Here is a 24,749-nt window from a genome sequence, read left to right as displayed (position 1 = left end):
ATCTTGGACCCATTTTGATCTTATCTTAGTATGTGGTGTTAAATGTGGGTCCATGCCTAGTTCATGCATATGTTTTGAAAATAAAATTCTTTAATAAATTTTTTTTAAATAAAAAAAATATAAAATTACGTAGTTTTTCTCATTTTTTGTTTGTTACAGCCATATATGTTATTTTCTTGGTTCTTATTTTTATTTTGCACTAATTCATTCAAGTTTCCCTAACCTTTTCTTAATTCTTCATATTTTTCATTCCTTACGGTGTAATATCAATTATATGAAAGTCACAATATAGTTAACCATTCCCTAATCACTAAATGGAGGAGGAGAAGAAAGGGAAAAGAGGAACAAGTATTAAGTGCCTTTTATGTGCCAGACATTATTCTAAGTGCTTTACAAATATTTCATGTGATTTTGAGGTAGGTACAATTATTATTCCCATTTTACAGGTTGAAGAAAGGGAGACAGACAGGAGTTAAATGGCTTGCTTAGAAAAACACAACTAATGTCTGAGAGCAGATTATTTCTCAGGTCTTCCTGATTCTTGTTCTTGAAGTCTTTACATGGTACACTGGATATCATTGGCTATCTATTTTATTTGTTACCACAAAAAGTGCTACTATAAATATTTTGCTTTATATGGGAACTTTCTTTTTGTCATTGATCTGTAGCTGCGGGATCTCTTCAGTCAGAGGGTACATACTTGGTAGTCACTCTTTTTTGGCATAATTTCAAGTGACTTTCCTTAATTCACAGCTCTACTGATAATATATATCTAGTTTCCCATGGCCGTGACAACATTTATAATTTTAATATTGGCTCATTTCAATTTTTAATGATCTTGGAGTTCCTGTTTTTGCAATAAAGTAACTCAACATAGTTGTACTATCTACTAAACTTAATTCTTTCCTTAATTGCCATGTAAATCTAGTATTAAACTCTAAATATCCTTGGTCCTATAAGGAACTCAAAAGAATCGGTTGTCTGTTTCCTTGTCCATAAGGATCTTAGTATTGGGATTACAACATACATACATTTAATTCAACAAACATTAAGCACCTACTATATGGGACAGTGTGTTGGGCACTGGAGTTTAAAAAGGTTAGAAAAGGTAAATACCTCATTAAGCTCACAATTTTTGAAACAGATATTCAAGCACTAAAATGTGTGGTGCTGAAAACTGCTTTGGAAAGTTGAAAAATACACGAACTGTGGTTATAATATCTGAGACTTAATGGCAGATTTTGATCTCCCTTCCCCCCCCCCCCAGGCTAGGGTTAAGTGACTTGCCCAGGGTCACACAGCTAGGAAGTATTAAGTGTCTGAGAACAGATTTGAACTCGGATCCTCCTGAATTCAAGGCTGGTGCTCTACCCACTACGCCTCCCAGCTGCCCCCTGATCTCCCATTTTTTAAGTAGCTTTTTATTGACAAAACATATACATGGGTAAATTTTCAACATTAACCTTTGCAAAAACTTTTGTTCCAACTTTTCTCCTTCTTCCCTTCACCTCCTCCCCTAGATGGCAGGTAGTTCCATACATGTTAAATATGTTAAAGTATATACTAAATACAATATATGTATACATATTTATACAGTTGTCTTGCTACACAAGAAAAATCGGATTTAGAAAGAAGGAAAAATAACCTAGGAAGAAAAACAAAAATGCAAGCAGACAAAAACAGGAGTGGAAATACTATGCTGTGGTCCATGTTCATTTTCCAGTGTCCTTTTGCTGGCTGTAGCTGGTTCTGTTCATTACTGATCAAATGGAATTGATTTGGATCCTCTCGTTGTTGAAGAAAGCCACATCCATCAGAATTGGTCCTTATATGGTATTGTTGTTGAAGTGTATAATCTCCTGGTTCTGCTCATTTCACTCAGCATCAGTTCATATAAGTCTCTCCAAGCCTCTCTATATTCATCCTGCTGGTCATTTCTTATAGAAAAGTAATATTCCATAACATTCATATTCCACAGGTTACTTAGCCATTCTCCAATTGATGGGCATCCATTCAATTTCCAGTTTCTAGTTACTACAAAAAGGGCTTGCCACAAAATTTTTGTATATACAGCTTCCTTTCCTTTCCTTCCATTCCTTCCTTTCCTTCCATTCCTTCCATTTCTTCCTTTCCTTCCTTTCCTTCCCTTCCCTTCCTTCCCCTCCCTCCCTCCCTCCCTCCCCTCCTTCCCTCCCTTCCCTCCCTCCTTCCTTCCTTCCTCCCTCCCTCCTTCCTTCCTTCCCTCCTTCCCTCCCTTCCCTCCCTCCTTCCCTCCTTCCTCCCTCCCTCCTTCCTTCCTTCCCTCCTTCCTTTCTTCCCTCCTTCCTTCCTTCCCTCCTTCCTTCTTTCCCTCCTTCCTTCCTTCCCTCCTTCCTTCCTTCCCTCCTTCCTTCCTTCCCTCCTTCCTCCCTCCCTCCCCTCCCTCCCTCCCTCCCTCCCTCCCTCCCTCCCTCCTTCCCTCCCTCCTTCCCTCCTTCCTTCCTTCCTTCCTTCCTTCCTTCCTTCCTTCCTTCCTTCCTTCCTTCCTTCCTTCCTTCCTTCCTTCCTTCCCTCCTTCCTTTCTTCCCTCCTTCCTTCCCTCCTTCCTTCTTTCCTTCCTTCCTTCCTTCCCTCCTTCCTTCCTTCCCTCCTTCCTTCCTTCCCTCCTTCCTTCCTTCCCTCCTTCCTTCCTTCCCTCCTTCCTTCCTTCCCTCCTTCCTCCCTCCCTCCCCTCCCTCCCTCCCTCCCTCCCTCCTTCCCTCCCTCCCTCCTTCCCTCCCTCCTTCCCTCCTTCCTTCCTTCCTTCCTTCCTTCCTTCCTTCCTTCCTTCCTTCCTCCCTCCCTCCCTCCCTCCCTCCCTCCCTCCCTCCCTCCCTCCCTGTGTGTGTGTGTCTCTCTCTCTCTCTCTCTCTCTCTTTCGGATCAAAGGATATTTGACAACTTTTTGAGCATAGTTCCAAATTACTCTCCAGAATGGTTGGATCTGTTAACAACTCCACCAACAATGTATCAGTGTCCCAGTTTCCCCACATACCTTCCAACATTTGTTATTATCTTTTCTTGTCATCTTAGCCACTCTGAGAGGTGTGTAGTGGTATCTCAAGACTTGTCTTAATTTGCATTTCTCTGATCAATAATAATTTGAAATAGTTTCAATTTCATTATCTGAAAATTGTCTGTGTATAACTTTTGACCATTTTTTGATCTGATTCTTTGGGGCTGACAAGGACTTGACTTCATAGCAAAGTCTAGGAGAGAACAGCATGAGATCTTTGGATTGCATGCAATGAACTTGCCTTGTTGGGGAAATTGAGGAAATCAGACTGATGAGAGTAGAGAATAAATTTTAGAAGTAGTCAAAGATGATGGGTTTTAAATGACAGAATGAGGAATTTGGATTTTAATCTAATAAACGGTAAGTTATAGGATCTATATAGAAAAATTATCATTTTTATCTTCTCAGCATTTTGATGGGATTTAGATAAAATTGGTTCTAGTATTAGTCATTGTCTTGCTTTACATTCAGTGTTCAATATACTTTTAACAAGTAAAATAAGTATTTTTTTTTTGTATTTGAATAAAAGTATTAGGATGTAAGTATATCTTCAGTAAAAATTCCTATAACAGATAGAAAAAAGCAGGTACCTATTTAGAATCTTAACTGGCTTCTACATGACTTTTATTTCCTCAGTCTGAGTTTCTATTTTTTGAAAGCTTTTTATTGTATTTAGTTTGAAGATCAGATATTGGTGTGACAGCATCTATGTAAAATGTCCTTAAGTTTCTATGAACATTGTCTTGACAATTAAAGATAATAGTTTTGATTTGTGATAATGGTTTAGTTAAAGTATAATTTATTGGTTTTATTTCCCACTTGAGTCAATCAGTCCATCAAGAATCATTTGTTAAACACTTATATGCCAGGCACTGTACTAAGTGCTGTGGATACCAAAGGGGGGGAAAAAAGGTAAAAGATGTTCTCCACTCTCAAGGAAATGACAGTCTAATGAAGTCTGATTTATAATATATTTATCTTTAAAGATAATGAATTTGTGATATCTAAACCTAGTCATGTATTGTTATAAAGTTTTTGATTTGTGCTAAGTTTTTATAGTGTACAGTGAAAAACCATCTCTAACTTTTCCATATATAATTAAGTTGATCCCTAAGTATGAGTTCTTTAAATATAATCCTTTTATATTTTTTAGTGATATAGACCTACCTGGTCCTAAATTTTCACCATCCAGCCCTTTATTTACTTCCATAAACAAATCTGTGTGACAGCCATTTATTTACTCCTTATGTTCATATGGATGCCTTCCATAAAGGAGGGGAATCTTGGATCTTAGTCATTTCATAGGCTTCATCTGATTATCAGTTACTTTTATTAACTTTTGACAAATTCAGTGATGTGTACATATTATCCTCCTTGATTTTTGCTGGGCAAAATGTTTTTTCATTCCAAAAGTATTTCCCTAGTTTTTTTTAACTTTTTAATTTGCTCTAAAGATGTTTAACAGCCCTCTTCCTCCTTTCAGTGTGAGGTATTAATTTTTATATAGTCTTGTGTTTAAGTAATAATAAACAAATTTTTGTTAGAATAATTTCCAAATATTGTATGGTCCATTTTATATTTCTGAATGTGTATCTTAAGATTGGTATTGTTGATTGTTTTAAACTTAATTCTCCCCATTTGGATTGAATTTCAGGATACCAAGAAGTAATTTAAGTGTATTCAATTTTAAGTGTTTCTCTTTGATATCTTAATATATAAATATCTTGCTTAGAAGAGACAGAGATGTAAGAATCTTCATCTGTCATTCATTGGTAATCTTTGAATTCAAATTCAAAGTCTTTGCCTTTTGTTTTTCCTTGAAGCATTTTAGGAATTTTACAAAGATTTACAAAGATTTGCAAGAATCACTGAAAGACATCCTCAAAACATAAAGAAACTTAAAAAAAAAAAAAAAACAAATTCTTTTGGCATAAAGAAATATTACTTCATGTGACAATAACAAATACATGCTATTGGATATGTCAAAAGTAATTAAATAAAAGTAGGTTACTTCCAGATGGAGTTTACAAAATAGTTAAGATCCAATTGACATATTTATATAATTGGGAAAAGATGCATGTCCTGATTTAATTTGGCTTTTAAGTAGAAACATAAAGTTTGTAAAAGGTAGAAAGTGTGTCATGGGGTTTGTGCAAAGTAAGGAGAGGGACTTTTAGTGACAGGGGTTTTAACCTTTTTGGGTGTGTGCGATGGACTCCTTTGATAGTGTGATGAAATCTATGGACCCTAATCAGAATAATCTTTTTAAACGAATAAAATAATGTACTTAAAATACAAAGGAAAACTGTACCAGATCTAAAATTATATTATAAAGCAGCCGCTACCAAAACCATTTGGTATTGGCTAAGAAATAGACTAGTTGATCAGTAGAATAGGCTAAGTTCAAAGCTAAAAACAGCCAATAACTTCAATGATCTAATGTTTCACAAACCCAAAGACCCCAGCTTTTGGGATAAGAATTCACTGTTTGATAAAAATTGCTGGGAAAATTGGAAATTAGTCTGGCAGAAACTAGGCATTGACCCACACTTAGTACCATACACCAAGGTCAGGTCAAAATGGGTTCATGACCTAGGCATAAAGAATGAGATTGTAAATAATATCTCTCAGACCTGTGGGAAAGGAAGGAATTTATGACAAAAGAATTAGAGGTCATTATTGATCACAAAATAGGAAAATTTTATTATATTAAATTAAAAAGTTTTTGTACAAACAAAACTAATGCAGACAAGATTAGAAGGGAAGTAATAAACTGGGAAAATATTTTTACAGTCAAAGGTTCTAATAAAGGCCTCATTTCCAAAATATATAGAGAATTGACTCTTAATTTATAAGAAATAAAGCCATACTCCGATTGATAAATGGTCAAAGGATATGAACAGATAATTCTCAGATGAAGAAATTGAAACTATTTCTAGCCATATGAAAAGATGCTCCAAGTCATTTTTTAAAATTAACATTTTTTGACAGTATATATGCATGAGTAATTTTTTTATAACATTATCCCTTGTATTCATTTTTCCAGATTTTCCCCTCCCTCCCTCTACTCCCTCCCCTTGATGAAAGGCAATCCCATACATTTTACATGTGTTACAGTATAACCTAGATACAATATATGTGTGTAAATCCAATTTTCTTGTTACACGTTAAGTATTGGATTCCGAAGATATAAGTAATCTGGGTAGATAGACAGTAGTGTTAATATTTTACATCCAATTCCCAGTGTTCCTTCTCTGGGTGTAGTTGTTTCTGTCCATCATTGATCAGCTGGAAGTGAGTTGGATCTTCTTTATGTTGAAGATATCCACTTCCATCAGAATACATCTTCATACAGTATTGTTGTTGAAGTGTATAGTGATCTTCTCGTTCTGCTCATTTCACTCAGCATCAGTTCATGCAAGTCTCTCCAAGCCTTTCTGAATTCATTCTACTGGTCATTTCTTACAGAGCAATAATATTCCATAGCCTTCATATACCATAATTTACCCAACCATTCTCCAATTGATGGACATCCATTCATCTTCCAGTTTCTAGCCACTACGAAAAGAGCAGCTACAAACATTTTGGCATATACGGGTCCCTTTCCCCTCTTTAGTATTTCTTTGGGATATAAGCTCAGTAGTAGCACTGCTGGATCAAAGGGTATGTACAGTTTGATAACTTTTTGCTCCAAGTCATTATTAATCAGAGAAATGCAAATTAAGCTAACTCTGAGATAGCACTACCCACCTGTCAGATTGGCTAGAATGACAGGGAAAGATAATGCAGAATGTTGGAGGGGATGTGGGAAAATTGGGACACTGATACATTGTTGGTGGAATTGTGAATAAATTCAGCCATTCTGGAGAGCAATTTGGAACTATGCCCAAAAAGTTATCAAACTGTGCATATCCTTTGATCCAGCAATGTACTACTGGGCTTATATTCCAAAGAGATTTTTTTTTAAATTTTTTTATTATATATATATATTTTTATAATATTATCCCTTGTATTCATTTTTCCAAATTACCCCCCCTCCCTCCATTCCCTCCCCCCGATGACAGGCAATCCCATACATTTTACATGTGTTACGATATAGTCTAGGTACAATACATTTGTGTGAATATCATTTTCTTGTTGCACAATAAACATTAGAATCTGAAGGTACATGCAACCTGGGCAGACAGATATTAGTGCTAACAATTTACATTCACTTCCCAGTGTTTCTTCTCTGAGTGTAGCTACCTCTGTCCATCATTGATCAACTGGAAGTGAGTTGGATCTTCCCAAAGAGATTTTAAAAAAGGGAAAGGGACCTCTATGTGCAAGAATGTTTGTGGCAGCCCTCTTTGTAGTGGCCAGAAACTGGAAACTGAGTGGATGTCCATCAATTGGAGAATGGCTGAATGAATTGTGGTATATGAATATTATTGTATATTATTATTCTGTACGAAATGACCAACAGGATGATTTCAGAAAGGTCTAGAGGGACTTAAATGAACTGATGCTGAGTGAAATGGCCAGAACCAGGAGATCATTATATACTTCCAACAACAATACGATATGATGATCAATTCTGATGGACAAGGTCCTTTCCAACAATGAGATGAACCAAATCAATTCCAATGGAGCAGTAATGAACTGAACCAGCTACATCCAGTGAAAGAACTCTGGGAGTTGACTATGAACTACTACATAGAATTCCCAATCCCCCTATTTTTGTCTGCTTACATTTTTGATTTCCTTCACAGGCTAATTGTACATTGTTTCAAAGTTCGATTCTTTTTGTACAGCAAAATAACTGTTTGGACATGTACATATATATTGTATTTAATTTATACTTTGCCTTATTTAATATGTATTGGTCAGCCTGCCATCTTGGGGAGGGGGTGAGGGGAAGAGGGGGGAAAAGTTGAAAGGGGGGTTTTGCTGGAAGATTACCTATGCATAAAATTTTTGTAAAAATTAAAAAAAATACAAAGGAAACCAATTATGTTGACATGTAATTACTATTTTTTTTTTTTTTAAGTTCATCTACCTCAGATGGAAGAAACCTAGCAGAGGGATATGAATGATCTGATAGGCAAGGGGTTTTCCAGGGATCTGTGGATGTTCTTCCTGACCATGGCAGAGTAATTATATCTGAATTTCACCAGTTATAAAAGAACTGGTTTTAAAATAATGGGAACCTTGAATAAAAGTGACAATTTTGTTTTAGGATCTGTTGGACATAACCTGATCAGTGTTTTAAGACTATGGAAGAGAAAATATTTTTATAAAGACCAGAGACAGGACAATTTAGGATTTCATGGTCAGTAGTCAATAAGTATGCATTTTAAGCATCTGTTATGTGCCAGAATTGTATTATGTATTGGAGATACAAATATGAAAAAGACAGGCCCTACCCTGAAGGATCTAACAATCTAATAGAAAGGAAAAGAAAGTGGAAAAGTGGGAAGTCAAGGAATGTCAAGGGTGTCATGTTGGACAAAGGCAAAGGCAAAGAAATCCAAAATTGAGTACTTCTAAGTAGGAAATGATGAGGTGTTGAGGCCTAGAATTCCAGTGGGCAAGCTGGCCTGGATGAGGTTAGGGAACTCTCACTAATGAAACTGTGAAGACACAAGGAAGCAAGGAAATAGTTTTGAAAGTTGTTGGAAGAGTCACATTAACCAACTTGGGCTTTTAAAAATGTATTCAGAAAATAACTACAAGTTTAAACAATAGAAAATGATGACAAAAACATGTTCTGTAGAAGATAAGTTTCAATAACACTATTAAGCTCATCATGGCCTGAAGCTAGAAAGAAAAGTTAAGGACCACAAAAAGCTGGTTTGCTTGTTTTAGTTAATGTGTTTTGTTTTATTTTTAAAGAAAGATCAAAGGAAGATACAGTATTATGCAGTGAAAAGAGCCCTAGATTTGGAATCAGAGCATCTAGTTTCACTTTCCATCTCTGCTACTTTTATGATTTGTGTGACATTAGGCAAGTTACTTGACCTTTTAATTTTCAGTTTATTCATCTGTAAAATTTTGGTTTTGGTTGGATGCCCTTACATCCCCTCATTTCTAAATTTATGAAACTATATGAAATCTTAAAAAAAAGTTTTGAATTAAATCCTAAAATCTAAAGGAATGCTTCAGAGGGTCAGTAATTTGGATTGTTTCTGTTGGTATTCTGAGAAAGTAAAATAGAGCAGGAATGTAATAAGATTAAAGCAATTTTTATTTCCCATCCTTAAGTTTATATTATGCTTACAAAATAAAAGTTCAGTAGTGAAGGATGAGGGAATATGTTGCATTATTTTATCTTTGCTTTATTTTAGAAGTAATTCCACATTCATCTCTTTCTATCCTCTTTCATTTTGCTATACTATCTAAGGCTTTGATTGATATTTTATATTAGGAATATATTGTATCCTAAAACAGATGTTCTTGTTAGGTAGTTTAGAGCTTGTGAGAGTATAATATTTCTGTTCTGTAGAAATTTTCACATGTTACATTTGGTTGAAAAACAGATAAATGAATCATTTCTTATAGCTCTTCCCTGGGACTTTGGTAATGGCTTCTTAAATAGAACCCTGTATTTAAATGGCTACAAAAGTATTTCTTTTAAAAGCCTTCTTAAATTTCTTCATTTTCACTTAACTGAATACCATTTCCTTTAGGGAAAGAATTCTTAATCTTTTTTTGTGTCATAGAGTGTTCTGGAAGTTTGGTGAAGCCAGTGGACCGAACCCTATCTCAAGGGGGGGGGGGGAAGTTTTAAAATGCATTGTATTTAAAAGGAAACCAACTACCTTAAAATACAGTTGTCAAGGTATTTTTTTTTAACTTTATGGACTTAATTTATGGCTAAGAATCTCTATTCTAAAGCTGGTTGAGTGGTCAAGTTTATCTTAGTCTTGCCACTGCATCAACAAGTCTAACAAGTAGAATGTGAAATAATTTTTTAAACATGAAGATTATTTCTTTGAATGAACTGTTAAATTCTTTATAAACATATCTCTGCCTTAGAAATGAAGCATTTTTGTTTTTAAATTGAAAGATACTAGGGAGCAGCTAGGTGGTGCAGTGGATAGAGCACCAGCTCTGAATTCAGGAGGACCCGAGTTCAAATCTGGTCTCAGACACTTTAATACTTCCTAGCTGTGTGACCCTGGGCAAGTTACTTAACCCCAGGGGCGGGGGGGAAGGGGGGAATAAAATGAAAGATACTTGGGAATAATATTTCCTAAAGTGCTTTGAATTAAGTTTGTTTCCCTTTGCTTTTCATTATTTTTTCCTTATTGTAATGTTAGATTTATAAAATACCTGGTCAAGTTTAAAGCCGCACTTGAAGAAGAGAGCCAAGGATTGTGGCAAAGTGTAATTCATCATGTTCTGTTCTTTTTTTATGTGACTTAGAGCAAATTATTTAGGTTCTTATAGAGAATTATTTAGGTTCTTATTAAAGGTACATAAGCAATCATCTAGTGCAACCTCTTTGTTAACAAGGAAGCACTCACTTTTCTAGACTATTCCCTAATGCCTAAAATAGACATTTGACAACATGATGTTGATGACAACTTTGAAGTCTTTTCATTTGAAGCAAATTAAAAATAGGTTTTGAAAGGTAATGCTTAACATATGAATCTTTAATTTTTAGAAGATTGGACTCTTTTAAGATGGAAATGTGTACATAAAAGTGATTACTCTGTTAGTGTACTTTTAAACTTTAATATGGTATTTATGTACCATATTAAAAACCAATTGAGTTTTTATTTCTCTACTGGACAGATTTCATGAGAAATTAGAGACTATAGACTAATAAATCTAATGGGTTCATTTTTCCTCAAACCAAATGTTGGTGATCTTTGAGTATTTAAAAAAAATACTTTTGAGAAGTTATCTTAAAAATTCATTTAACAATGTACCATTTAGAATGCTATAATAAGTCATTTGGATTTAAGTTACTAAGTTGCTTTGTTGTTGACCTTCAATTCTAGTGCATATTACTTTGTATATCTTTTGGATATGCTTTGTATTTATTTGAGTATTTAAACTCAAATCGCCCTTTCCAATCTCCAAATATCAGTAGAATTTAAGCTTGAAAACAAGGATGATGATGATGATGATTCTTTGTATCCCTCACACAGTGATTGATACATAGTAAATGCTTGATAAATGTTTATTGAATTGTACCCAATAATAAAAATGTAACATATCCCCAAATGTACTCATCTTCTCTCCTAAAATCACTTGTTAACTATTTCTGTCATGAATACCACCAACCCATCAATCAATGCTAAAACAAAACTTATCTTTTTTAATATCTTCCTTCTTCAATCTCTATTCCCATGTGCTATTAATTCTCCTTTCTTAATATCTGAATGTTCTTTTCTTTCATGTCCACCTATTTTACTGTAATTCTCAGGCCTTCATTTCTAATGCTTTGAATTTTTGCAGTAGCCTCTCGAGAGAATTGCCTTTTATACACACAAATCTTTTTTTTTTTTTTTTAATTCATTTTTCCAAACCATCCCCGCCCTCCCTCCACTCCCTCCCCCCCCCCATGGCAGGCAATCCCATACATTTTACATGTGTTACAATATAACCTAGATACAATATATGTGTGTAAATACCATTTTCTTGTTGCACATTAATTATTAGCTTCCGAAGGTATAAGTAACCTGGGTAGATAGACAGCAGTGCTAACAATTTACATTCGCTTCCCAGTGTTCCTTCTCTGGGTGTAGTTATTTCTGTCCATTATTGATCAACTGGAAGTGAGTTGGATCTTCTTTATGTTGAAGATTTCCACTTCCATCAGAATACATCCTCATACAGTATTGTTGTTGAAGTGTATAGTGATCTTCTGGTTCTGCTCATCTCACTTAGTTAGCAACAGTTGATTTAAGTCTCTCCAAGCCTCTCTGTATTCCTCCTGCTGGTCATTTCTTACAGAGCAATAATATTCCATAACCTTCATATACCACAATTTACCCAACCATTCTCCAATTGATGGACATCCATTCATCTTCCAGTTTCTAGCCACTATGAAAAGAGCTGCCACAAACATTTTGCCACACACAGGTCCCTTTCCACTCTTCAGTATTTCTTTGGGATATAATCCCAATAACAGCAATGCTGGGTCAAAGGGTATGCACAGTTTGACAACTTTTTGGGCATAGTTCCAAATTGCTCTCCAGAATGGCTGGATTCTTTCATAACTCCACAAACAATGTATCAGTGTCCCAGTTTTCCCACATGCCCTCCAACATTCATCATTCGTTCCTGTCATGTTAGCCAATCTGACAGGTGTTATACACACAAATCTTAAACACAGATGCCAGATTAATTTTTTTGGTAATTTTTAAAATTAAAGCTTTTTATTTTCAAAACATATGCCTGGATAATTTTTCAACAGTGACCCCTGCAAAACCTTCTGTTCCAAATTTTCCCCTTCTCCCCCCATCCCCTCCCCTAGATGGCAAGTAATCCAGTATATGTTAAAACATGTTAAATCATATATGTACCTATTTATATAATTACCTTGATGCACAAGAAAAATCAGATCAAAAGGAAAAAAATGAGAAAGAAAACAATATGCAAGCAAACAACAACAAAAAGGGTGAAAATGCTATGCTGTGATTCACACTCAGTTCCCGTAGTCTTCTCTCTGTGTAGAGATGGTTCTCTTCTTCACAAGATCATTGGAACTAGCCTGAATCATCTCATTGTTGAAAAGAGCCACGTCCATTAGAATTGATCATTGTATGATGGACAGAAACAACTACACCCAGAGAAGGAACACTGGGAATTGAATGTAAAATATTCTACTGTCTATCTACCCAGGTTACTTATATCTTCGGAATCCAATACTTAACATGCAACAAGAAAATTGGATTTACACACATATATTATATCTAGGTTATACTGTAACACATGTAAAATGTTATGAGATTGCCTGTCATCTAGGTGAGGGAGTAGAGGGAGGGAGGGGAAAATCTGGAAAAATGAATACAAGGATAATGTTATAAAAAATTACTCATGCATATATATTGTCAAAAATGTATAATTATAAAATTAATAAAAAAGAAAGAATTGATCATTGTATAATATTGTTGTTGCCATGTACAATGAACTCCTAGTTCTGCTCATTTCACTTATTATCAGTTCATGTAAGTCTCCAGGCCCCTCTGTATCATCCTGCTGATCATTTTATAGAACAATAATATTCCATAACATTCATATATCATAACTTATTCAGCCATTCTCCAATTGATGGGCAACCACTCACTTTCCAGTTTCTTGACACTATAAAGAGGGCTGCCATAAATATTTTTGCACATGAGGGTCCCTTTCCCTTCTTTAAGATCTCTTTGGATATAAGCCCAGTAGAAACACTGCTGGATCAAAGGGTACACATAAAGATGGATAACTTTTTGAGCATAGAGGTCCAAATTACTCTCCAGAATAGATTGATCTGTTCCACCCTCAATGTATCAGTGTCCCAGTTTCATCATTATCTTTTCTTGTCATCTTAACCAATTTGAGAAGTGTATAGTGGTATTTTAGAGTTGTCTTAATTTGCATTTCTCTGATCAATAGTGATTTAGAACATCTTTTCATATGACTAGGAATGGTTTCAGTTTCTTCCAGATCAGTTTCTTAATGCAATACTCTGATAAGCAAACTTTCCATCTTTAAAACCTTCAATGGCTCCATATCACGCCCTCCTCCCACCCCCATTGCTTTGGATAAAATTGAAATGTAGCCTGATGATGCAAATAAAGTCAGTTCATCTAACTAGCAGGTGTCTCAGGCCAGATTTGAACTTGGGCTTTTCAAACTTTAGGAATGGCTCTTTATTCACTGAGGAAATATTGCATCCTAATATGAAATCAAATCCTGGTAAAGAATTGAGGACAGTAATATGTGTCTTGGGACAAGTGAGCAAAAGCTTGCCTAAATGACAAGTTAGCTAATGTAAGCATATCAAACCCTTTTTGAGAGAAGGGTTTTATTTTTAGCTTGATGAGTAGATTTTAAAAAAATCCATAGAAAATAATTTTGTCATTCAGATACTGAGAACTTTGATTTGGTTTTAAAGAAAGTGTAAGAAATTTCATTTTGATCAGTTACTGTTTTTGACTTTTCCCAGTGGGAGGTAATATTTTCCCTTACATTATGTCTCATTTGTAAATCTGACTAGTGGTACTATTAAAAAGAAAATTTAGTAAAGGAAATGAACTAAAACACAGGCATACATTAATCCTATTAAAACAAAGATGAAAAAATATTAATTTTTTAGAAAAACCCCTATTAACTGCTATCTAGGCATGTACCAAAAATAACTAAAGGAAATGCGAATGGAGAGAGAGCATATGTTTCTTGACAAATATTCTAGTATGCTTGCTTTCAAGGAGTTTGGGTAACCTAAACCATCCATTTTAATAATTTCATATATAAAGATGACTTTTCCAATTTATTCTGTAGCATTTTAAAAGCACACTGAATAAAGTTTTTAAAAATTTGTCCCTTAAAGGTCTTAAAATTTTTAATAATTCCTTTCCCTAATCTTTTATTTAAACTTTGTAGTAAGTGACTGTTTTAAATGCACATTAACCTACTTTCAATTAATTAAGCATCTATTTTATGCAAAACTTCTAAACATATAGTAAGCTATAATATGATGCTTGGTGGGGGTAGAATATTTAGTTAATACACAAAACTGAAAGCTATCCAGCTTTAGAAGATTGTAAATACATCTTAATGCTGAAAGGCAAAGGATACTCTCTATAGTTGTTTAAAAATTGAAGCATAAGCATTTTAAAAATAAATGCATATATTTGTATCATGTAATTTTTACAAGTGCTCATATTTAAGTTTTTTTATTAGTGAACACTAATTTTTTAAAATTATAGACTGGTTACAGTTGGCTTTGATTAAATACTAATTTTCAGTCATATTCAACAAAGCTTAAATACATGCTAAGTATATAAGGCTCTGTGGAAGATAGTAGAGGTTGCTTCCAACTTTAAATCTATTAAATTATGTTCTTTAGGTTTGAAAGCTTTATTTTTCAGATATTTGAGTGAAAGCTGTTCTGTGAGGCTGCCCAATAGCGTAGTGTAGTATATACAGTGCCCAGTCTTTAGTAAATGTTTGTACTAGTAACAGTTTTTTTCCCAGTGAATCTGTTTTTGAAGACCTATTTTTATTGATTTCTTTTTTCTTTTTTTGCCTTTTGGTTATATTACTTTAATATTTTACTTCCAAATGGGAAGTAATATAATAAGGGAAAAGAAAGATTTCCTAGCCTAATAATCCAGTAGGTTAGAAGAAATTCTGCTCTGACATATATAATTGTTAACTATAACCTTCACTGAATCTCTTGACGTCCTTTAGTATAGGCCTTTGGTGTTTCCTGAAAGATATATGACTAGAGACTTTAAAAGGGACCTTTATTGGATTTTCTTTTTACAATTTCAGTAGCCAGGTAATAAATAAATATTTATTAAACACTTACTATGTGCTGAACACTGTGCTAAGCACTAGAGATACAAAAAAAGGCAAGAGACAATTCCCTACTTTGAAGAATCTCAAAATCAAGTAGGGGAGACAACCAAACAACAAATATATGCAAACAAACCACATATAGAGTGAATGAATAGGAAATATAAGAAGAAAGAATTAATATTTGTTGGGAAAAATTTCCTGGAGAAGATGGGATTGTAGTTAGCACTTAAAGCCTGGGAAGGCAGTAGGTGTAGATAAGGAAGGACGACATTCTAGTTATTGAGCTGACTACAGAAAATTTCTAGAACCAAATGATGGAGTATCTTGTTGGTGGAACAACAGATTGACAGAGGCAGTGACAGAGAGAATTAGATTTGGGGAATGAGAAATGTCAGTACTTTGTTTTGGAAGAGGATCGATGATAATTTCCAATACACATAGTTTCCAACATTCATCTTGTAAAATTTTATATTCCAACTTACTTCTCTCTCCCTCCTTTATCTCCCCTTTCCTCAAGACAGCAAGTCATATAAGTTAAATATGCACAATCCTTTTAAATATATTTCCTTATTTGTCGTGTTATACAAGAAAAATCAAAACAAAAGGGAGAAATCCATAAAAAAGGAAAAGCAAACAAAGTTGAAAATATATGCTTTGATCCACATTCAGACTCCCTAGTTCTCTTTCTTGATAGGGATGATATTTTCTATGCCAAGTCTATTGGAATTGTCTTGAATTGCCATTTTGTTGAGAATATCTAAGTCCATCACATTTGATCATTACATAATCTTGTTGTAACTGTGTATAGTAAATAGCTTTTCTTTTTCCTACCAACTTTTCAGTATTCTTCTTGGACTTTAATAAAGAAAAAGTTCCTAAATTTGGCACTATTTGCATAATATAATTTAATTCATTTTATCAGATTTGTGTTTTAGTTTCCAAAATTTCTCCTCTTGAAACTATCCCGCCTTCTTACTAAAAGAAATGTGATCTCATTCTATTCTTTTTAAATCTTGTTTTGAGAGATTACTTTAGCTTGGTCTAAAAATTATTTTCAAATATACCTTAGTACTTAAAAGAGTTGATGTGGGTAATTTATTCTCTTTAGGGATTGTACTCTTTACCCATCTGTCATCTTATTTGTCTTCTTAAATTTTCTGTAGATGTTCTTTCTAGTGCTGTCACTAGAGGCTTTTTAATGTTTGTGCTGTGGATCTTCACATATATAAAGGTTTATTACAACCTTGCTTGTGTGAAAAAATATGATAAGTTATCTTGCTTAATTAGGTAATATTTATAAAGAACTTAGTACACTGCCTAGCACACAATAGGGATTTAATAAATGCTTATTCTTCCTCACCTCTTTCTTAGGAGCATATTGTTTAAAGATAAAATTCTCTATCTTTGCCACTTAACTGTCATCATAAAGTTACTGATAGAAAAAGAGCACTTAATTGATTTTTTTTTTCCTGATGAGAGAAGTGTTTCTGATGAAAATGAGTGTGTTAATCAGTGAGCACTTTTTATAATAGGTTTGAAAAGAAGGCTGATGATTACAATTTGGTTTTAAAGTAGGAATGATTCTAATTTTAGGGGAACCAGATTTCAGACTTTTTCAGCTAGTTAATATTTTGTTGTAATTTATATTGCAATTGAATGATAAATATGGCTTATTATGTATGTAATTCATTATATAATTCATAATAAGTGTGGTTTCTTCAAAGTTTCCATTGACATTTCACCTTTTGTAAGAAATCTGTCATGATCCTAGTTAATATTAGTGATGCCTTTCCTCAATCTATCCTGTGATTATTTCTTACAAATATTTGGTTTTGTATACATGGGTGTTTTGTCGAATTGATTCCTTTAGTTCGTGAGATCCTTGAGAGCAGGGAGCCTGCCTTTCTTTGGATCCTCAGACCTTAGCATAGTATGTGGCATAGAGTAGGCACTTAAATGAAACTTGACTAGTTTGAAATATAATCTTAGACTAAACATAATAAAGGAATCTATGAAAATCCTTTGTATTAATATTATTGACAGCTTATTTATTGTTGTCACAATCTGCAAACAAATTAAAATGTAAGGTCTAGTAAGTGGGCAAATTTTCTTTTGTTAAAATGTCAAGATTCTTGTTTGAAGGTCTAAAGTTTTTTTTTTTTGTTTTTTGTTTTTTTAAACCATAGTGTTGTAATATTGGAAGCATCTGGACTGAATGAACTCTAGTATTATAAGAAATTCTCCATCAATAATTCATAAAATTGTAAGTCAGCTGAAAAATGAAGCAAGTTCCAGAGATCCTTGGAAATACCAATGGAAAGACTCAGAATTGTGAAGTTAATCGGGAATGTTCAGTGTTCCTCAGCAAAGCCCAGATTTCTACAACCCTGCCAGAGGGTGTCATGCAAAAATTTAATGGCCATGAAGCTCTACCATTCATTCCTGCTGATAAATTGAAAGATCTGACCTCCCGAGTCTTCAATGGAGAGTCTGGTGCCCAAGATACCAAGCTGCGCTTTGAATCCCAGGAAATAAAGGGAATGGGAACACCCCCTCATACTACTCCTATCAAAAATGGCTCTCCTGAGATTAAACTGAAAATCACCAAAACTTACATGAATGGAAAACCTCTCTTTGAATCTTCTATTTGTGGAGACAATGGTCCAGATGTGTCCCAATCAGAAGAAAATGAACAAAAACTAGAAAACAAGTCAAGAAGGAATAGGAAAAGGAGCATAAAGTATGATTCCTTACTTGAGCAGGGCCTTGTTGAAGCAGCTTTGGTATCTAAGGCTTCAAGTCCCTCGGAAAAAAAGGTAATTCTCAGGGGGAAAGAGGGAAGGGACAGGCTAAAGAGACAGTCAACTTCTCAGACATGACCAAGGGGTCGAGGCAAGAGCTTAGCTTACATTAGTGAAAGCCCAACTGGAGTAGGAAATGGGAAGATAGAAGTAATACTGGCAAAATGTGCTCTCTCTTCCAAACATACAAATTACTTTTTATGCTCTCTTAGATTTATAAGGGACTCTGATATATTTTGAACGGGCCATTTTATTCTTCATTTTATTCTTCCTTGTGACTTAAACATGAAGAACCACATCAACTGTAATCCTTTGTGGTACCATAAGTTGTCCCTAATGTCTAATTAATGAGGGTAGAAGCTAGAAAACAGAAGTTGCTTTTTTCTTGGCCAGTGGAATTAAAGATAGAGACCATTAAGTTCTTTCAATTCCTAGGTTTCTGGGGGCAGTCAGTATTCATTCTTGTATTGAGTAGGATTTGCAGGATATTTTCACTCTCCATTATTTAAAGGTACAAGTATTTATAATAGAAAAAGAAGGCAATAAAAAATTAGATTGGGGGTAGGGGAAAGCTCCTTTTTAAGTAGGTAAATCACAGAAGATATATTAGTACTTAGGTAAGACTGGATATAATGAAAAATACTGTAGCAGTTCTGTTGTGGAAAACTTTACAACAGTTTTTGATGGTTTAGTATTTATACATTTTCATTTGTTTGTTTAAAGATTCTAGCTAAGAGAGAGTCGTATCCAAACATCAATAAAGAAAAAGACCATCTGTTGAAGTATAATGTTGGAGATTTGGTATGGTCAAAAGTTTCAGGTTATCCTTGGTGGCCATGTATGGTTTCAGCAGATCCTCTCCTTCACAACTATACCAAACTAAAAGGTAGGATGTATATAGGTGATTGTTGTTGTTTACTTACTTTTCTCATTCATTTTTCTTGATCTTTGTTTTCTTACTCTAATTTTTTAATGTATTTTATAACCGCTTTTTGCTGTATAACCTTCGAATTAATGTTTCTGACTTTCCTTAGGCCAGGTAGATGCTATTGTTTATAAGTAGGTAATTTATTTTAATGTAATCTATGCCACATTCACTTTGAGGAGCTCTTAAAATAGAGAATACATTTTACCTGTTTCTGTGTACCTTAATTCATTTTTTTTTTCATTTTTTCCAAATCATATTCATTGAATTCATTGTTTCTTGGAAACATTTCCTATAATTACTTAGTCTAAACACTCCAGAATTTTGCAACTCCATTCATTATTATTTTATACTTGGTCATAAATTTCTAATTGCTTAAGTCAATTTTCTTTACATGCATATACACACACACACACACACACATATGCATAAATATAACTATATGTAATATTTCTTTCAATTTATTATAAATTTCATAGGTCATGTCTTGGCTTTTATAACACCAGAGAAACCCCAAATGGAATAGGAAAATGGAAAAATAATGCTGGCAAATACAGATGACTTTTTTAAGCTCTTAAAGTCATAAAAGACTGATAAATGTATGGTTGCATTACATTTGAATATGCCATTTTTATGTTGTATTTTCTGAGAGTCAGTAGAATAGAGGAGCTTGTATAAAATTTTGTTGGTACATTAAAGTTGAGATTTGAGAGAAACTAGACTGTCTCAAGAATCTGAAAGAATTTGTTTCCTTGCAAATTAAATGATAATCACATCAGTTGTAATCCTTTGTGAGACCTTCTTGTCCCTTTTTTTGTTCTACATCAGTTCCCGTAAGACTCTCTACATTCTTTGATATCTTTATATTCATTATCCACTGACTGACTATAAAAGTATCTCATACTATTCATATACCACAATTTAATTATCATCCAATTAATGGGTACCTGTTTTGTTTCTTTTGGGGGGTAGGAGTGGTTCCTACTGCAGAAAAGTGCTGTTTAGGATGTTTGGTGTGTATATAATACTTTTTTTGCCATTTACCTAGGAGTTTTGGTTCAAAGACTGAACAATTTGGTAACTTCTTTCATGATTTCACATTGTTTTTGGGAAAGGATCATCAATTATAATGCCACAAAAAGTGTCTAATTTGAATGACAAGATGAAATCTTTAAGATTCGTTTTCATTTTATTTTTGTTTTTAGATATTTAAAGCATTTTCATGTTTGCTGATAGTTTTCTAAAGAAATACAGTCTATTTACAGGCTTTCCAAAATAGCGCTTCATGTCTCTTGAGTTCCTGAAATTCTCTATTGTTCTGCTGGTGCATTCAATCCTTGCCCTTTTTATATTGTCTTCTTTGTTAACTGTTGTCACCATGATTATCAGGTAATTCTACCAATTCTTTGGGTAGCCACCTCTCTATTAATTCTATTAATTGGGTTTTGGACCAATTGGTTGGTTATTGGCTTTTTTTTTTTTTTTTTAGCTGTAAGTATTAGGGTTAAAAAAATGACTGTAAAAGCCATATATTTAAAAAAAAAAAAAGAAAAGAAAAGAAATTCCCTATTACCATTAGAAATAAATAGAAACTTCTCTGGTTGGTATTTGGAACTCTTTCCAGTCTGTCTTCCTTCTACTTTATTTCCTCTTTCACAGGCACACTGGCATGTTAAATTTTCCCCAAAACCCCAAAGTTGACTTGGCATCACTGATCTCCATTACTTTTTTTTTTTTTTAATAGCTTTTTATTTATCAGATATATGCATGGGTAATTTTACAGCATTGACAAGTACCAAACCTTTTGTTCCAATTTTTCCCCTCTCCCCCTCCTTCTTTCTCCCCCTGATGGCAGGTTGACCAATACATGTTAAATATGTTAAACTTTAAGTTAAATACAATATATGTATACATGTCCAAACAGTTATTTTGCTGTACAAAAAGAGTCAGACTTTGAAATAATGTACAATTAGCCTGTGAAGGAAATCATAAATGCAGGCAGACAAAAATAGAGGGATTAGAAATTCTATGTAGTGATTTACACTCATCTTCCAACGTTCTTTCGCTGGGTGTAGCTGGTTTAGTTCAATACTGTTCTATTGGAACTGATTTGGTTCATCTCATTGTTGAAGATGGCCACGTCCATCAGCATACATCCTCATACAGTATAGTTGTTGAGGTATATAACTGATCTCCATCACTTTGTACAGACTTTCCCCCCAAGTGCTTGTAATGTATTTTTCTTTATTTCTCTGAAGATTCTTCACTTCTTTCTTTCTTCTATTTCTTAGGATACTTCACTTCTTTAGGGTTCAGTTTGTCATTTTTTTGGAATCTTTTCCTGATTTCTCTCGTTGTTAGTGCTCTTTTCCTCCTCAAATTGTATTTATTTATCAATCATATTAATCCCCCTAGTAGATTATAAGTTTCTTTACTGCAAGACTGTTTTTAATTGTATCTTTTGTACGTTAGTATCTTTAGCATTAATTAAATAAACATTTTATAAATGTTTGTTGATTAAGTGTGACAGCTCTATTGGTTAATACTTTACCTGTTTTCCTATAATTTCCAGTGGCCTGGTGACATTATATTCTTTTGAGAGAGTTTCTACTTGTTTGTAGTATTCTAAATCTCTTAATTCTTTGGATCATTATTCATTTTCATTAAATCTTGATTTGTAGCATCTTTTTAAAAACAGGAAATTTGTTTTTTAATCTCTTTCTCTTCAGAATTTTCAAATTTTCCCCACTCCAAATCTCTGGTTGATAATCAGAATCTAATTATTTCTTTCAATACTTTATTTTCAGATGGCAACTTCTCCCTTTGAAATCTTATTAGGTAGCATACTAAACAATATTAACTTTTTAATTTAAAATTGGTTGAATCTCTTATCTCTAATCTCCTTTTATGTATTCCCAATATTGCTTATGTAGATTTACACATTATAAGTGCCTAAATAAGGGACCTCCAAAAGTTGCATAGATTGGTTTAATTCCTCAATAAAATTGACTTAATTCTATAGATTTGATCTAACCAGCAATTCAAATCAAAACTTTGCTTGTTATCTTTTGCCTCAATTACTTATGAATCTTTTATCTTTTTAAAAATATGCAACAGTGGAATTTTTTCATTTGCCTTTTGCTTTGGTAAATAACAAAAGATAAATTGTATATTCATTTAATGAGAAAGAAATTTTTTTTGAGAAAAGAATTTGTTAATAAAGTATAAAACAACTTGATTTTTTTCACTTATATAGTATAAAAATAATTAGATATTTTCCTAACTTCTTTCCAACATCTATTTTTTTTCTAATGCACATTTATTTTCTTTGTGAAAATAGGACAGAAAAAGAGTGCTCGCCAATATCATGTACAGTTCTTTGGTGATGCTCCAGAAAGAGCTTGGATATTTGAGAAGAGTCTTGTACCATTTGAAGGAGAAGAGCAATTTGAAAAATTATGTCAGGAAAGTGCAAAACAGGCACCCACAAAAGCTGAGAAGATCAAGGTAATCAGTGTTGCTAAAAACTTAATAGAGAAATTTTGGAAATTCTGGTACTGATGCCTTATTCTGGTGTGGAAAGGCCCCCTGGGTTCTAGAAGCCATTGCCAGTAGAGCACAACTCTTTTTTTCCTTTCTTTACAGTGACACTTTATTTTTTCCAATTACATATAAAGATAATTTTTAATATATATTTTTTAAGTAAAAAAATTTTGAGTTCCAAAATTTCCCTATCTTCTCTCCCTTCTCATTTTCCTTTATCCTTCCTGAAATGGTAACCAATTTGCTATAAGTTATATATGGAGCACAAGCTCTTGAGGGGTTTTGGGATTCTAGGCCTGGTGATACATCGATACATCACTTGTCTGTAGTCAGATAACCAACCTTGCCAAGTTTAGAGAGGCTTATTCACCAGCTTATTCACTTATTATGGCTTCAAAGAAATTAAGTTTTTATCTATATCTTCTCTCAAAAACCTTTATCCAATGAAAGTACATGTCCTTTGAGTATTGCTATAGCTAGTATTTGTTTTAATCTTGTAGAATTTATAAGAATTTTTAATCTTGTAGAATTCACAAATGTTTGAATTGTATTGTGTAGAGGTGAATTGTAGTATGGTTTTTTTTTTTCTTTTTCACTTTAGTCTAAAAATATGTTATTAATATCCCTAAATTTCATAATGTGTGCCTTAAGAAACTTACCATAGACTCTATAATTAACCCAAGGTAAATACATATTTTCTGGGAATCTTTTTCCTTCACATGTACAAAAATCTTTTTTTTTTTTTTTTTTAAATCATTATTGCTTTTTATTTACAAAACATATGCATGGGTAATTTTTCAACATTGACCTTTGCAAAACCTCCTGTTTCAAATTTTCCCCTCCTTCCCCCCCCCTCCAGATGACAGGTAGTCTAATATATGTTATATATGTTGAAATATATGTTAAATCCAGTATATGTATACATATTTATACAGTTATCTTGCTGCACAAGAAAAATTGGATCTAGAAAGAAAGAAAAAACCTGAGAAGGAAAACAAAAATGCAAACAAACAATAACAAAAAGAGTGAAAATGCTATTGTGGTCCACATTCATTTCCCATAGTCTTCTCTCTGGGTATAGATGATTCTCTTCATTACTGAAAAGTTAGAACTGGTTTGAATCATCTCATTGTTGAAGATAGCCACGTCTATCAGAATTGATATTTGTGTAGTCTTCTTGTTGCCATGTATAATGATCTCCTGGTTCTGCTCATTTCACTTGGCATCAATTCATACAAAAATCTTAAAATTTAGTTTAGGAGAAAAATAGAAAACTTATCACAAATTGGAGACGGAGTTCTTGATTTTGTAAAATGTGTTCATATGTTTTGTTAGTAAAGTAAACTTGTCATTCTTTATTACTAATTTTGTGTCTCTTCTATTTTTTTCCAGCTGTTGAAACCTATTTCAGGAAAATTGAGGGCCCAATGGGAAATGGGCATTATTCAAGCAAAAGAAGCAGTGAATATGACAGTAGAAGAGCGGAAAGCCAAGTTTACCTTTGTTTATGTTAGGGACCGACTTCATCTAAATCCTCAAGTAGCTAAAGAAGCTGGTATTGCAGTGGACCCATTAGAGGAAGTAGATGTATCTTCAGATGTAAGTGAAGAAACCGCTCAAAACCCAAAATATAAAGAATTAGGTGTCCCCAACAAGAGGAGGAGGAGATCAAAATTATCAACTTGTCCTGATAACCAGGAAAGTGATTCTGGGACCAAAAACATTACTCCTCAAAGGGCAGCTGAACAAGCAGATTCAAAAAGAGGATTGGGCTCTCCTGTTGGTAGAAAGAAGGCTGCGGCATCTACTCCACGAAGCAGAAAGGCAGATTCAGGGTCTCAATTTTTGGTCTTCTGTCAGAAGCACAGAGATGAGGTTTGTATTCTATTAAATTTATAAATTTTATACTGAATACATTTGGGAAAGTTATCTACAAATTTTA

The 24,749-nt window shown here is 33.7% G+C and overlaps 1 protein-coding gene across 6 annotated transcripts in view; it reads left to right on the top strand.

The window, feature by feature from the left end:
• Positions 1–24,749, top strand: part of NSD2 (nuclear receptor binding SET domain protein 2) — a 165,966-nt gene that overhangs the window by 64,021 nt on the left and 77,196 nt on the right. For all 6 annotated transcript variants that reach the window (XM_074272557.1, XM_074272558.1, XM_074272560.1 and 3 more), the window contains 4 exons: positions 17,725–18,354; positions 19,063–19,225; positions 22,605–22,771; positions 24,200–24,682. In XM_074272557.1, coding sequence (XP_074128658.1) covers positions 17,818–18,354; positions 19,063–19,225; positions 22,605–22,771; positions 24,200–24,682 — 1,350 coding nt within the window. In that variant the 5' untranslated portion in view covers positions 17,725–17,817. The remainder of the gene's footprint in view (positions 1–17,724; positions 18,355–19,062; positions 19,226–22,604; positions 22,772–24,199; positions 24,683–24,749) is intronic.

Source organism: Sminthopsis crassicaudata, chromosome 6 (assembly GCF_048593235.1).
Source record: "Sminthopsis crassicaudata isolate SCR6 chromosome 6, ASM4859323v1, whole genome shotgun sequence".
Classification (NCBI taxonomy): Eukaryota; Metazoa; Chordata; class Mammalia; order Dasyuromorphia; family Dasyuridae; genus Sminthopsis; species Sminthopsis crassicaudata.
Note: the sequence above shows the minus strand (reverse complement) of the source record. Positions and strands in the feature narration are given on the sequence as shown.